We start from the raw sequence: 15422 nt of genomic DNA on the forward strand, positions 1-15422 counted from the left end.
TATTTACCTACTTACCTGAGTGGCAGGTTTGGAGTTGTCATTGAGGAACTCAATAAGTTTATCTTCCTCTTGAGACTGATTGACCATGACAGGAGCTGACTTGACTAGTGGCAGAGACTTCTTCACCGGTGTAGGTGGCGGTGTTAACTTGTGCCTTCAACAAGAAATCCAATTGCTTTTTGTTTGATCGTTGGGTAAGTTAGCCACTTCTAGGAAATCACAATCATTGATGTTTTCATGAAGTAAAGTAAACAATGTGTTTTACCCCTATTTTCTTTTAGGGGTAAACATTGAAAAACATGTGTTTACTGATCTAACCTGGAGCTGGCATAGAAACTCTGTGTATAGAAACAAAATACCAAGCTGTATTTTAGGACAACCATTCATATATTTCAATAGTAAAAGAATTGAAGTTGATCCATGGTGTAACACAAATAGCAGTTTGCAACAGAGGATTACATTATTTGATTAGTTTCATATTTTGAATAATTAGGCTATTTTTAGTTTATTTCCTCATTTCAACATCTGAATTCATCTAATATATGAATATATGTTTACTTTGTACTATATTTCAATAGTAAAAAAATTAAGTTGAAACAGTAATTCTAGAAAATCAATGTGGAAATGGGACCTCAAATATTGACATCATGGTACTTTGGTATTATTAGGAGGCCACTAAAATTCTTTTAACAGTGACATTTTTTTTCTCTTAGGACAAGAAGCTTATAAATTGCACGTAGTTCTGTAAGAACCTTAGTGCTGCTTCCGGATTGACAGTATATTCAGGATTGGTAAGGTTAGGGAGTAGGGGCCGCCTACTATTGAGATCCATGAGGAAGAATTAGGGCACTACATCTCAAAGTCATGTCTCCCAGGAAGAAGGGGAGGCCAGCTCTGAACCAGCCTCTCCAGTCAATACAGGCAGGGTGTAGCATACCCTTGTTGAGGTTAGCAAGAACCTCTGATAGTTAAGGAACAAGCCCCACCAACTCCAACAGTCATCTCTCACAGTAGACTAGACCTATCGAATTGCCCTTGAACCCCAGAATCTCTACATTTGCGGTTAGTGATGTGCCACTCCTGGACATCCATAAGGTTGTCCAGATTTAAGTGACACATCGGTTTTTGCTGTGCCCAGTTGTGGGTTCAACTGGAAGATATAAACCAGCCAGAAGTGATCCCTGCTGGGTATTAATCATACCAGTGATTTAAAAACACCTTTTTAGGAAGAACAGACTGTATTTGAATTATTGTGAAAATTAAATGTCATTAAATCGATCGGTTCTTGTTTTCTGCCTCCTAAAAGGAAGAGATGTTGGCGAGAAGTAGGCCACCCTGTCCCTGTCTACTTATTGTTATTACACAATATAAGTAGGTATAGATTAGGTTATCATAAATATATTATTCTTCTTGTATGGGGTGACCTATTGCCGTGCACCCCGGAAGCACACCACAAGGCCTACCAGTCTATGATTTCAGCAGTTCCACAAATTGCCGAAAACAACCTATCAGGTCCTCCTGGGGAAGTTCACCACCCTTCTAGTAGTACCAAAGTTAAAGATGACCTTTATAGAGATCTCACGTGATCTAAGTTCCAGATCGTCCTACTTTTCCAACGTCAGATCACATTGTACGATCAGGCACGTGATCTGAGGTTGGGAAATTACTGATCAGAAATGCCACTGGCCATCAGTGCGGGCTTCGGTGGCGCCACCTTCCACTTCTGGCCAAAAAAGAAAAACATTCCTTGAAATAGTACCTAAATTCCAGTTCAGATCACGTGAGTGCATGTAAACGTCAACTTCAACTTTTTATATTTATAATATATATGTATGTGTAAAGCCTCATACAAATAAAAGATAGGGACAGACTGGCCTCCTTCTTTCATAATTATGTAAACTTTTTTAGGTCCTTGATAAGAAAAACTATTAAAACAATAGTAGCCTCTGGATAATTCCAAAATAAGGACATCATTTCTAAAACAAATGACAGTAGCATTTCTGGAGATGAATATTTAGGTAAAATGTTCAATAATTCTTCTTTTTTTAAGAGCTACGACAGAACTTAATTTTCTAATTTAGTTGCTTTTAAGATAAACAGTTTGACTTCCAAGTAGCATAAGTTTAATATTGATTAATCTAACTTTGGAAGTGTGAAAGTGTTAACTTTTTAAACAGGAAATTCCTCTTAAATTTCTATATGTGCTGAGCCAAAAGTAAGAATTTACTTGGCAGTATTAAATATATTGAGTACCTTCTCAGGACTGGGCTGGGATCAGTAGTAACTTCAGTTAACCTTGTTTCCTCCAAAGGTTTTACAGTTTTCTTTTTCTGCAGTTTGTCTGCTGCATTTTGGTCTATTTTTATCAATAACTGCTCAGCCTTGTCAGCAAACCCAGATATCCATGACATTTCTGAAACATTTACACATAGTTCATAGATTTAAAAATACCTATTTTAAGACTTAAGACTACATAGAATTATGGACTTATGGGCTACCCTTAACCCTTTTACTGCCGGCCATTTTTTTATTGTACCAGTCAAAATTGCCAAGGAGGAAAAATCGCTGTTGTGCATTCATTTACAAAAATGCTGTATCTTTTTTATTTTTCATTAGATTTGCATGAATTTTTATTTTATTTACTCGTATTTAAATGCTGTTTTTTAAATAATAAAGACATTTTAATTTGAAACAAACACATTATTTAATTTAAAAAATTATGTAAATAAAAAACAAATAAAAAAATAAAAATTGTGTTTGGCATCTGATAATTTATTTTTAAAATCATACTAAAATTATGAGCATGATATCATTATAAACTAGAGCAATTGCTTAGAACATATACCAAATTTGAAGGTGCTACCTTGAAACATAGCTTCACTATGAGGATTTTCCCAAAACTGGTTGGCCTCCTCTAGGCCTACCAGTGGAAATTGAAGGTAAACTTATCTGTGCCACATCCCCCTCACTATCTAATAACTCCTCATTATCTGATGGTAAGATACAGTCAGGATCGTCATCAGTGTCATCCACATCACTTTGATTGTCATCAATAGCCCTAACAATAATATCAGATTCGTTCTCGGCATCTGAATCTGACAAATTCTGAAGGAAATCGTCACTCAGTTCGTCTTGCACTTAATTATTGTTCCCTCACTCACAGGAGAGTTAGATGTAACTCTTTTACTAATTTTATCCTTGATCAACAAAAGTAACACTTCAAAAAACTTTCGATAACATTGTAAACAACAACAATGAACAAAGATTTCAGTAACATAACCGGATCAACTGGTTTTGACAGCTGTCTAGGTAGTTCGTCAATTCTAGTCAAAGACTACGAAAATAGAAATCCAAAGTTCTTCAAATGGCTTCTTTCATTATCCTTTGCTCCTAAACAACCAAAATACCGAATATTTTGGCATTTGAACATAACAATAGCCAGTAACGATAAAAAAAAAACAGACGTCCGACATATCGGACGTTGGCGTTTTCGGCAAAAATGCCGACGTCCGATATGTCGGACGTCGGCAGTAAAAGGGTTAAAAAATTCATTCTTGAAAAGTTGAATGAACACAAGAAACGTACACACAGTCATGTTAGCTTAACTTACTTCAATTTCCTGAAGTAGTTAGTATAATTTGGAAAAAGAGATGGCAAGAGATTTTTTATATTTATTTTGACAAGATACAATAAAAATGCAGTGAACATCATCAAAGATAAATTGCTACCAGTGCATTAATATTATCAGGATAATTGTTAACATAAAATAAGGTAATTCTAAGCAATATATGGGTCAACCTCGATTTTTCTCATATTACAATATAATGTTCCAATAGTCAATTAGAAAAGGAAATGACTAGAATTTCTTGCCGGAAAGCAGTTATAGGGAGCAGGCAACTCATATTACAATATAATGTTCCAATAGTCAATTAGAAAAGGAAATGACTAGAATTTCTTGCTGGAAAGCAGTTATAGGGAGCAGGCAACCGCGAGAATTACCTATTAGTGATCAGGGGCACTGACGTGATCTGGGCTTCAAATTTGGAACTACTCGAGTTAATTTTTTTTCTAAAAGAGCAAGCAGCGCGAAGCGCTGCGCAGCGGGCAAGCATCGTGCGTGATCTTCGTATATACTGAATTGATTCAGGCCAAAGGAATGACACAGATTCCTTTACCAGATTTTTACGGAGATTTTGTATTGGGCGGATTATATTGGTTTACTTTGCTTTCCAGCATGTAATTATGTGTTTAAAACTGTTTTACATACATTACCTAAAATTATATTGTAATATGTAATAACAATTTATCAGAAATTTTTAATAAAAAAAAGGATCACGCACGATGCCTGCCCGCTGCGCAGCGCTTCGCGCTGCTTGCTCTTTTAGAAAAAAAATTAACTCGAGTAGTTCCAAATTTAAGCCCAGATCACGTCAGTGCCCCTGATCACTAATAGGTAACTCTAAGCAATATATGACCGTCTGGCGGTTGCCTGCTCCCTATAACTGCTTTCCGGCAAGAAATTCTACTCATTTCCTTTTCTAATTGACTATTGGAACATTATATTGTAATATGAGAAAAATCGAGGTTGACCCATATATTGCTTAGAATTACCTAAAATAAACACAAGCCAAGAAATAAATTTAAAATCAGCACCAGTTGGTAGTTTTAAAATATTCCAAAATGGCTGTCACATTTACCCGCTTATAAACTTACAGATCTGTTCCCTTCTCTTCAGATTATCTCTTCAGGGTATCTATGGGGTTAACAGTCCACACAGCAAATCATGAGTTTCAAGTTTATTGACATATTCTGCTCATCCTCCTGAACAAAACTATATATGGTTTTAGGGTTTGGAAATCACCAATAACTTTGTTTTTTAATAATTTGTAAATTAGTGTATAAATTAGTGGTTATATTTGTGTACTCTGCCTCTATGATTTGTGTTATCTGCAAGTTTAGTTTAGTTCTGCAGAATCTACTGGTCCGTTCAGTCTATATAACAATGGTGTCTACTCGTATTACTCAATCGCGGCTTGTTAACTCTATTCCAGTTAATTAGTTTTGAAAGTTTTTTTTACGTGTTCGATTGCGGATTACGTGAGCAGTTAAAATATTTTGAAATTAATTTATTCCTTTTTAATCAGTCATTGTGTTTTTTTTTTCCAAGTGAGATTATAAGTTCGTTGTGTAATTTTTAAATCAAGAAAAGCTATTTTTTTGTGATCGGAAGTTACCACGTGGTATTTAAGTACATAGTACGCACATACAAAGTTATGGGGTTACATTATTTTTTCTTATTTATTAAACTTATGTTTGTTTTTTATACTATTGGTTGGTTTGTTGAAAGTTTGATTCAATCTGTGTGCATTATTTTCAATTTTAGGTTAACTACACTGGAGACGAGATTCGCGTTATTAACCTATTGTTGCTATTGTCCTTCCAAACTAACTAAAGAATATAAGATTTTAGGGTATTAAAATGACAAATAATGGAATTTAGAACATTTAAAGTGGAACTACTTTTCTTGCAAAATAGTAGGAAGTTATGATTAGGTGAATTTACAATATTTGTGATTTTTTCGAGTTGTGTTTCCTATAAAGCAGTCATGGTTGGAGGCATTTGTGATCTGAAATTTAGAATTTTATTTTTTACTGATATAGATACTACCTTATAGGATGTTTTTTGTATGTCACTATCCACCCCGCTGATGGCCGAAGGCATTTGTGTCAGGCTGATATGAACTTTTATTTTTAGAAAGTCTAAAGTAAGAAAAACGTCTTTTATTTGGGTCAAATTCCATCGATTTCAATGTTATTCTTATTTTATGTATCCAAAGATGGCATAATGGCTGACATCAGCAGCAACCAATAGAAGGTTGACTTACGATCATAACAAGACCATGTGACGCACAAAGAACAATGAAATATATTACTCTGTGTGAGACAAGTAGCTCCACTTTTAATGTTATATAATTTTGTTATTTGTTATTTCCACCCATTGAAACCTTGTATTGTTTTGTTCAGGAGGATGATAGCAATTGGTTAATAGCGCAAAACTCATATTTTGCCGGGTCGGCTGTTAACTTCACAATTACCGATCTTAGTTTAAGGTTGTTTAAGTAGTTGTTCCTAAACCCTATATTTAACATATTTTTACATGAAGATGAGCAGAAACAAATCAAATCAAAGCGTTTATTTGTTAGTAAACAATACAACACAAATGTCAATATTGCATTCTGACAGGGTTTATAATACATGCACAATAGACAAAATACAGTAAATTATGACAAATATGTATGAAATTATGAGAGAGAATACGTTAAAATTTAAATAATGAGCATAGACTTTAATAAGCGGCCTATACTCATTATTTGATTGTTTTTATCAAATGTATTGATTGTTTATATCAAATTAATAATTCAATATTACAATTTATTTAACTTAAAATATGACTTTCAACGTATTGATAAATTATAATAATCGTAAACAATAAACAACAAGCAATATTTAATTTTTTGAGATTTCAAAAATAGCGATGACTGTGAGATTGAATGTTCTTAGTGAGCAGTCATAGAAATTGAGGAGTGGAATACCGGCAGACTGTCTTTGTAATTGTTTGTACCGCAGAGAAGTGCGCCTGACGAGTAAGAATCCTTTCCTCCATTTCACAAAAGTGGTTGATCACAGCTATCCGGACAAGCTGTAAGTATTGTATGTAAAGTATTTCTAACATGTGGTCAAGGTCGAAGTTGGTTTTGTTATTTTTAATGCTACTGTTGTAATTTTTCTGTTTTAATGTGTTCTTCATGTTGTTAATGTATAATCATTCTTGTTGTACGATTATTATATAATATCAAAGTTGGATAATATACCGAATATTTTGATAATGACTATTGAATAACAAGTATAGGCCAACAAGTGTAGGTCGCTTATTAGTCTTGCCAAGAGTATCAACTCATGCCATTAACTTCCCCATACCAAAATAATAACAACCAGATATTTCAAGAAATCAAGATACTCAATGAAATTGGATTAAAAATTTTGTAAGCTATTTTTCGTAAGTTCTGTAATTGGTGCATATATCGGTTTTTAATGTGAGCATATTTTTGATATTGTAAAATGGCAAAATTGAATAATCTAGATTTAAGTGCATGGTAGAACTGGTGCCCAAAACTGTATGTTTACTGCTGATTATTTCTTACCTTCCTTGTGAAGGAGACTGGAAACAGAAACTAAACAATACAGATCCTTTTGTGTTAACTATTTTAATCATTATAACATTCCAACGATATATAACAACATACCGGTACTGAGTATTCGATCATTCTATTTTTGATATGTGTTATTGCATTTTAACTTATTTTAGATACTGATGCTGATTTTTGTAATAAACCACAAAATCTTAGAAATTAGATAACCCCTTCACTGAACATCAAACGAGCTCCTCCAGTTTTGTTTTCAATAGGGTGATCGTGACAGGCGGAGAGAAAAAGTGGGGATGGAGGGGCCCCTCCTGCCAACTAGAGATAGCCCGCGTATTAGAATAGTGGAATAAGCAGTCCGCGCGTTCTCGCTCTGTACTCCTCTGAATTTAATAGAGCCTGGTGGTGTAATATGTAATAATGTATGTATATGTATAAATGTAATATATATATTACATTTTCAAAGCTGGATGCTTCAGGATGCAGCGCAATTAAATTTATTTCATTGAACCGTGATTTTACAACGTAATTAATGGCAGGCAATTACTCTTGTCTACATACAAATAAACCAATACAACGGAGTATCGAAATACCAAAAAAGACGTAAGGAAGTCTAATGTAACAAAGTAACTTCGTTACATTCAGTGGCGTAGCTATAAAACATTCGAGGGTGGATTAAACATCCAGGAGGATTAAAAAGAGCCCTACTTAGCATAGTAGTTTAAAGAATTTATCTTCAGGGTCTCCAAACACAAAATCAACAATTATGTTGAGTTTTTTAATTGCATCTTTCGTATTAAAATGTAAACCAATAAAATTGTTTCGTAACATTATATTTGGTTCATTGCATTTTCCAACTGCCTTAATCAATAAATATAAATTTGTAGGTTACATTACTATTAGTTAGAAATTATTCGATAATTTCCATGTACTATAGATCAGATCAGCATTATAATCGCGTACGCCAGACGACACAAAATGACACTTATCAGGCTTGGTCGAAGTTGCATGCACAATTTTCAAGTCTATAGCTTATTTCTCATTCTCTATATATCCAACAAACAGACAGAGAAATATATTGCTATTGCTATAAGTTAAAACTTGATCGTAATAATTTGAGGTTATTAAAAATATGAATACTTAACAAAGGTGTTTCAAATACTAAAAGTTCTCAAAAGAAAATACGATAAGATATCAAAGGACATGCCACAGAAAGGAGATATGAGTCAACCAATACTGCAACCCTGCACCTGGCGTAGAAACGCTGGCTTGACTTATCACTAGTTTATCATATATATATATATTTAAACTAAATAATTTTGAAGTGTTTTCTCATTAAATGTAATTTTAATCTACGGCCAATAACTTCCAAAGGTAAGTTGGAGAAATTGATTTTGTAATGGGTACTGTAAAGATGAAATTGCTTTCAGATTAAACGTATAAATACCAGAGTTTTAAATAACCACAGAGTAACCACTAGAGTTACAATAACAGGAACCACATTTTCATTTAGCTGGTTTATTTTGTAGTTTAGGCATATAGCTGGATGGACATATAGGCTTAAATGGCTATAGCCAATTTCAGCAAATTTCAGGGAGCGAAAACATTTTACAGAGAAATGTATATCATGTTTGTGGAAATAGTTGATTTTAGTAAATTATGGAATGATATTAATAATCTATAGACAAATTTTGAATCTACAAAAATTACTAACAAAATTATCTTAAATTTAGTCCAAATAGAGGGGTGTTGGGGCTTGTAACACCCACAGTGGTAAAAACATTCGGGGCAAATTTCAACTTTGAATGTGTTTAAGCTGAAAATCATATTCGTTGTCGAAGCAAGCTCTTAGTTCAATTTCGTGTTTATTTGATTTTATATTTTATCTACAGCAGCTGACAGACAGACATACACAAAGCTTGCTCCTGGTATGAAGAGTCAATGCACAAACAAGTAAGGCTTGAGAAATACAATAAAAGCCCTTTCGCACACTCCCCTTGCTTCGAGCCTCGATTATAGATACTTCTTAATCAAGGCTTCGAGCGACAGAGACGGGCGAATAATGCCAATTTAGTTTGCCGATTGTACTATTAAAAATATTTTGTTTCATTCGCTTTTATTGTTAAACTTTTCGATAAGTTTCTACAAAGATTGTCTAACTATGGTAGACAATTCTACAAAAAATCTAAGAGTGCATGGCATACAAAAAATTAAATGTTAATCAAAACGTGTTTTTATAGTTGACCACCTAAAGTGGTCTAGTAGTCATTATGACTACAATGTAGGTAAGCAAGTCGATCATTCGTTATTTAAGAGTAAATATATGAACTAAACTGGTCTGTTTTATCGTTATCTTAATAGACTGGTACAAAACTCTGCAGACTGGGTACCGCGCTAAAAGGAGTGTTGTAAACTTTAACATGTCATACTCTTCATATTCATCACAGGGTCGCCGGTATATAAATATGTGCCGTAGACGACCTATAATTAAACATGGCCATGAACATTTTACGACTGTCTCTTTACCATCCAGAGCTTAGTGCTATTGAGCTAGTCTGGTTTATATGTCAAAAATTAGGGTTTACTGCACATAATGTAATGTTTGAAATTACATATGTTGAAAATTTTGAAACGTGATCCCGCCGCAAGAGGGTTATTGGTAGTGGTGGTGGGGGACGGCGCTGCAGAAGTTTTTGCTCCACGGTTTCCCTCATTTCTGTGAGGGAAACTGTGTCCCTCAGTACAATAGTGGTTGCCGTCCCTATAGAAGAGGTTAGTGCGTCACAACCCCAATGTACCGCCCAAGGTAAGTCACAACAAAACTGCATACAACAAAACGTATTTTTATGGTTTATATTTGGTTGAGGTTTAATTTTTAGAATGGTAAGAATGTAGTTATAAACTCCTAAGAAGTAGACATAAACTCCTTTTTAACGGAATATTATCACTGTGAATATACTTTACGTTGTATAAAAAGAATTATTAAAACGTGAACAATATTCTTCAATACTTCCACAATTTAAAACTTCCGTTTTTTACAAATTAGTTCGATTAACTTTATGATGACTTTCAAAATAAATATATCGTATGGAAAAGGGTGTTTTTTAAGTTTAAAACGACTCATTAATTCGGATATAAAACGACTCATTAATTCGGATATAAAACGACTCATTAATTCGTAAGATAATAGAAATCAGAACCGTTTCCGAACTGAGGTCGCTATCAGCCGCATGTACAGGGTTTGTCAGGAATGTTCGGGATTTATCGGTACTGCTCGGCTCTGCCCCCCACTCTCTTCTCTCCGCCTGTCACGATCACCCCATTGAAAACAAACTGGAGGAGCTCGTGAACATCAACGTCAACTCTAAGCAGACGGCAGACGTCACCGTCCCTGTCAAAACAGTGTCTACGGAGGGAGAATTAAATTCCCACAGCATGACCAAAATATGTCCTTTCACTCCTCCAAAACGAAAATATGTTCTTATAACATGTACATGTACATGTGTTAGCTTATAATTTCTTCACTAACGAAACAGGAATATTTATATATTTATTTATTCTACAGCTTTTAATCTACAATGTTTGTAGCTTTGTGATTCCTCCAATAGAGCAATACTACTATTCTGCATCAAAAATACACATTTAGTTGGGAAATGTTATGACTATATTAGAATAATAGTATCTCGTAAGTTATTAATGTGAATATTGAGGCTAAAATTTATGTAATTGTTTTCAGGTGTGACTGTTTGTGTTTTGTTTAACACGTATTAAATAAGTAACAAAATTTAAAACGACAAAACAGGCCAATGCAATGAACTATTTAGAGAAAATTTATAATGTGAGCTTGATAAATTAGAATTCTGTAGAGAAAATGTCAACAACCATATAACAGTGAAAAAGATGTTTTGGCCCATATAGAGAAACACCAAAGTTCTCTCCTATAAAAGCCCCAACATGTAATGTTTATTTGATGAAAATGAGAACGAAATCGCAAATTCTGTATGTATAAATCTTCACATTACCTCTAATAACAACCATGATAATAACATCTAATTTTATACTAAGACATCTATTTATTATCTAAACAGCAACATTTCACATTAATGGAGACATAAAGAAACATATTTTGAACAAACACAAAAAATTATAATAACTTATGAAGAAAAAATATATCGAAAAATAATATAGATCTAAGTATAAAATATATACTCATATTATACATTTTTGAAAATTTAAAACAGTACAAATAATTCATGTGTTGTACTAGGTGGCTATCAAGTACAACCGTATTAATTTATGTAAATAGACCTGAATGATAAAATTCAATTACTGACATTTGTATTATAATAAAGATTCGATAATAAAGAGCAAGACGATTATTAGCATAAGAGAAAGGTGAAACTTTAATTTATCATTGTTGTTTAAGGTATTTTTATAAAAGAAAAAGTCTAATTCGAAGGCTGAACACCAAATTTTCTAGACCCTTATTCAATATTAATGAATAAGGGTAACATGTCAGACATGCATTAAATAGTACTTTCAATGTGGAAATTTACAAGTACTATTTACTTAACTTTCGAGACTCGAAGATAAGTGATACACAAGAACTGTTATCTCAGATAGTGGCACTAAATAATAGTAGAGATCTTCAATTTGTTACTTCAGTATATAAACGTGTTTATATAAAAAAACAAGCAAGTGGAGTTACCTATCCTAAAAGTAGTAAGATTGCTATTCAAATACATTTTCATTAGTGGAATTGAAATAGTCGAGCTATTTATCGATGTTAAGAGATATCGCAATCGATATAAACATCGATTATTAGTGTACCATGGATGTTTTCAAAACAAAACATTGATGTTATGTGTTCAAGTGTTCTAGTTAGGAACAGGTTAAGAAGAATATTGATAATGTAATAAATGTGAACTGTGGGGATGAGAGTAAAATAGGGTTAACTTATATGAATATTTGATCGGGTTCTGGGTAGGCTAGTAATCAAAGTAATGTAATCACCAATGTGTCTGACTAAGGCCTAGATTTGTTTATAATTTTAGTTTAGATACAGGCCTATCCGTTTTCCATTCATTGACAACTTTGAAATAAATCATGGATTACAGCCAGTTTATTAAAGTGTATGATATTATTCATAAAGATCCTGTACGTTGTGCCATTGATAAGGAAACTAGAGCGGAGGACATAGTTGTGGACCTGTGTCAGAGATTTAAAATAAAACCTGTTGCTCGGCATTTATTTTCTCTCTGTTTTCATAATACTAAAGAGTGGGTAAGTCCACTTGTCAGATTAGTTGATTCTAAAACTACAGTTTTTGATTTTAGACTGAGATTCAAAGTTCCAGACTTCAGTAAATTAAGAATTCTTGACAATGAAGCATACAACTTCTATTTTCATCAAGCAAGAAGTGATGTGTTGAATAATAAAGTACCTGATATTAGTTGTGAAAAGAACAAAAAAGAACTTTTGGGAATGGGTGTAGCAGACATGTACAGAGTTATGTTAGAGACAGGTGCATCAAGAGATGCTGTGGAAAGTGATTACAAAAAGTATATACCAAAAGAAGTATATAAACGTCATATGTTTTTTGTGAAGCAACCTATGCATAACTCCCTCGATAGTATAGAAAAGTATGCCAAACAGGGAAAACATGAACCATGGTTTGTAAAGGATCAATATTTGAAACAGCTTGAAGATTTGGCACCTAATTATTTATGTGAGGAATTCAAGGCTTTTATTGATGAAGGAGGGACCGTAAGAGGAATAAACATTCATGTTAATCCATATGATAAGGAATTTCCAGGTGTTAAGTTTCTGTACGATGGCCATACCGATGTAAGTTGATATTGATTTATTTCACTGTAGTAAATATTTACAAATTTAATATTAAAAACATTAGACTCGCCATGGGTTACTTGGTATAATGCTGTTTAGTGCTATAGACAATAGACAACATATTTACTGAGAACAGTTTTGCTGTATTTTGTAGAAATTTTTCTTTACTGTAGCAGTTATTTGAGGTTAGGTTTATGTTTATCTATTCTATAGATGTTTAAACACTAATTTGTCAATTTAAGTTCAAACTCTAAGAATAATAGGTACTTTGGCCATGTTACCTAAAACGGTCTAAAACCACTCATTAACAATTTCTTACTCATTAACAATTTCTTAAAATAGTTAATTGATCTAAGAAATTGGGCTTTCTGTGGGAGATCAAAAGGGAGAGGATAGTTGGGTTATCAACATTCACGTGAAAAAGGCCACGAGTTTCAACAAGGAGAATTGGTCTATCTACCAACTGTGTTTGAGGGTAACTTCTGGGTTTTACTTCACATCCACCTGATTTTCGTCATTTTGGCCACAATTTCTAACTCTCTGTTGAAGTTTATTCACTGTTTTTCTCTGTTATTTCGGTCTTGTTTGCCAATACGGAACCTTTTTGTGCGTATCAGTGTTAATTTTATAATAATTAGGATATATAATTTTGATAATCAGTGGTGGTGTTCACTTACTATACTGCAGCCCTTAGTTGCTTTCTGTTGTTTTTAAATTAATTCTTTAAGCATTTTCATTTTGAAAAAAAAAATCCAAATAATGTGAAGTGGCTAACGTAAATATTAACGAATCTTAACTGAACAAGTGCATTACATTTTTGTTTCAACACAAATTAATTAATTAAGATTCTTAAATAGTTTTTTTAAAGTATTTTACTAAGGGTTAAATATTCATTTAGATAATACAAATATGAATATTTATTATGCATTTAAACAATTCATTTCAAATATGCTCTGTCAATACGTCTGTTTTACAATACTTGTAGATCTCACGTCTTTATGTTTATGTGCAGTCAATACATAGGCTAAGTCCACATCTTGAATAGCAGTTAATTTAGGCTAATTAAATTTTACCAACAAATAACTCATTAATAACTAAACCCACACAAAGTAATTAAAATATATGCAAAAGTTCATACATAAAACATTTAACTTAAGTTTAAAACAATTTAAAATACGATTTAAGCATTAAAATAATCTAGACATACTCTATCCATTAAAAGTATGTATCTCAGTCCTTGTGTTACTTGAGCCACTTACTTACTATATTATAACTCAGTCATGTATGTTGCCCATACAAAGCCTCTATGTTACATATCTGTTGGCCTTGTTATTTTTGTCAATTTAAATTAACTGTCTCTGTATTATGGATTTTATGTTACTTTTAATATATATTTGCCTGTTAGTGTTATAATATGCCAAATTATTCTTTTGGTCATAATTGTATTTTATTGTATCTAGTCATCCACCGTTGTTAATTACTTGTTTTGTAGGCCTATGCAGTATTACTCATTCAACTTCAGTTCATCTTGTTCTCTTGTTAACACTCACATGTATATTGACATTGCAGTTGGATATAAAATAAAAATAAAACAATGTTTAATCTTATTTCTGGTAACATATGAATACACATTGTAAGTTTTGTAAACAATATGTATCTTTAGTAATAATGGATCTTATATGTCTTTGATGCAATTTCTCTTAAAATATGTAGGCTATAAATATAAATAAATATATATCAAACAGAAACGGCCAATACAAAATAATTTAATGTTGTTGTTTTATATTGGAAAACTTTGATGACCAGATTTGTTTATGCACAATACAAAAAGAAAGTCCACTCTTGTTGGCTCTTGTTAAATATGCATGTCTGAGGAGTACATCTAGCCTTATAGAAATACAAAAAGTTAAAGATTAGACATGGTTTACATGTACATTAATTTAGAAAACTAAATCTGAACGGTACATTTTTGTTTCAGTGGATTCATGTTTGTTCAATTGAAGATCTATGTTTTATAACAGTGAGAAGCGATGGAACCATGGAAATAGCTCGGAAAACGGGAATACCAATTTATTTCAAATTTCTGTCCATTTTAAGTATGTTCTCATTGGTCAGTCTGTTGGATGGATACTACAGACTCGGGGTGAAATGGACTTTCAGTCTATCTAAGGATTTACCTACCCCCTCACTGGAGAGGCTTCATGCCATCAAATGCCATGGTCCTGTCGGGTAAGTTATGTAGAGTTACGTTTACTTTCACTAATGGTGTTTTTCAAGATTTCTTCAAAATGGCTTAAAATTAAAATTAATTAATTATTCAAAAAGTTCAGAACATAAAACGTACATCCTGTATTAACCCTTTAAAGGCCATGCC

At 32.9% G+C, this 15422-nt stretch overlaps 2 protein-coding genes across 3 annotated transcripts in view; one reads left to right on the forward strand and one right to left on the reverse strand.

Annotated features, from left to right (window-relative positions):
* LOC124360816 (golgin-84-like) overlaps positions 1-7436 on the reverse strand; it is a 29936-nt gene extending 22500 nt beyond the window's left edge. Inside the window, exons 1-3 of one of the 2 annotated variants that reach the window (XM_046814735.1) lie at positions 7304-7436; positions 2254-2413; positions 16-154 (exon numbers count right to left, since the gene is read on the reverse strand). In XM_046814735.1, the coding sequence (XP_046670691.1) occupies positions 16-154; positions 2254-2411 (297 nt within the window). In that variant the 5' untranslated portion in view covers positions 2412-2413; positions 7304-7436. Of the gene's footprint in view, positions 1-15; positions 155-2253; positions 2414-7201 lie in introns of both variants that reach the window. The other variant, XM_046814734.1, reaches the window with a different exon arrangement.
* A 4595-nt stretch (positions 7437-12031) lies between these two features.
* Positions 12032-15422, forward strand: part of LOC124360817 (tyrosine-protein kinase hopscotch-like) — a 31573-nt gene continuing 28182 nt past the window's right edge. Inside the window, exons 1-2 of the mRNA XM_046814737.1 lie at positions 12032-13048; positions 15027-15277. Of these exons, the coding sequence (XP_046670693.1) occupies positions 12308-13048; positions 15027-15277 (992 nt within the window). The 5' untranslated portion in view covers positions 12032-12307. The remainder of the gene's footprint in view (positions 13049-15026; positions 15278-15422) is intronic.

The sequence above is a fragment of the Homalodisca vitripennis genome, chromosome 4, assembly GCF_021130785.1.
Source record: "Homalodisca vitripennis isolate AUS2020 chromosome 4, UT_GWSS_2.1, whole genome shotgun sequence".
Lineage (NCBI taxonomy): Eukaryota > Metazoa > Arthropoda > Insecta > Hemiptera > Cicadellidae > Homalodisca > Homalodisca vitripennis.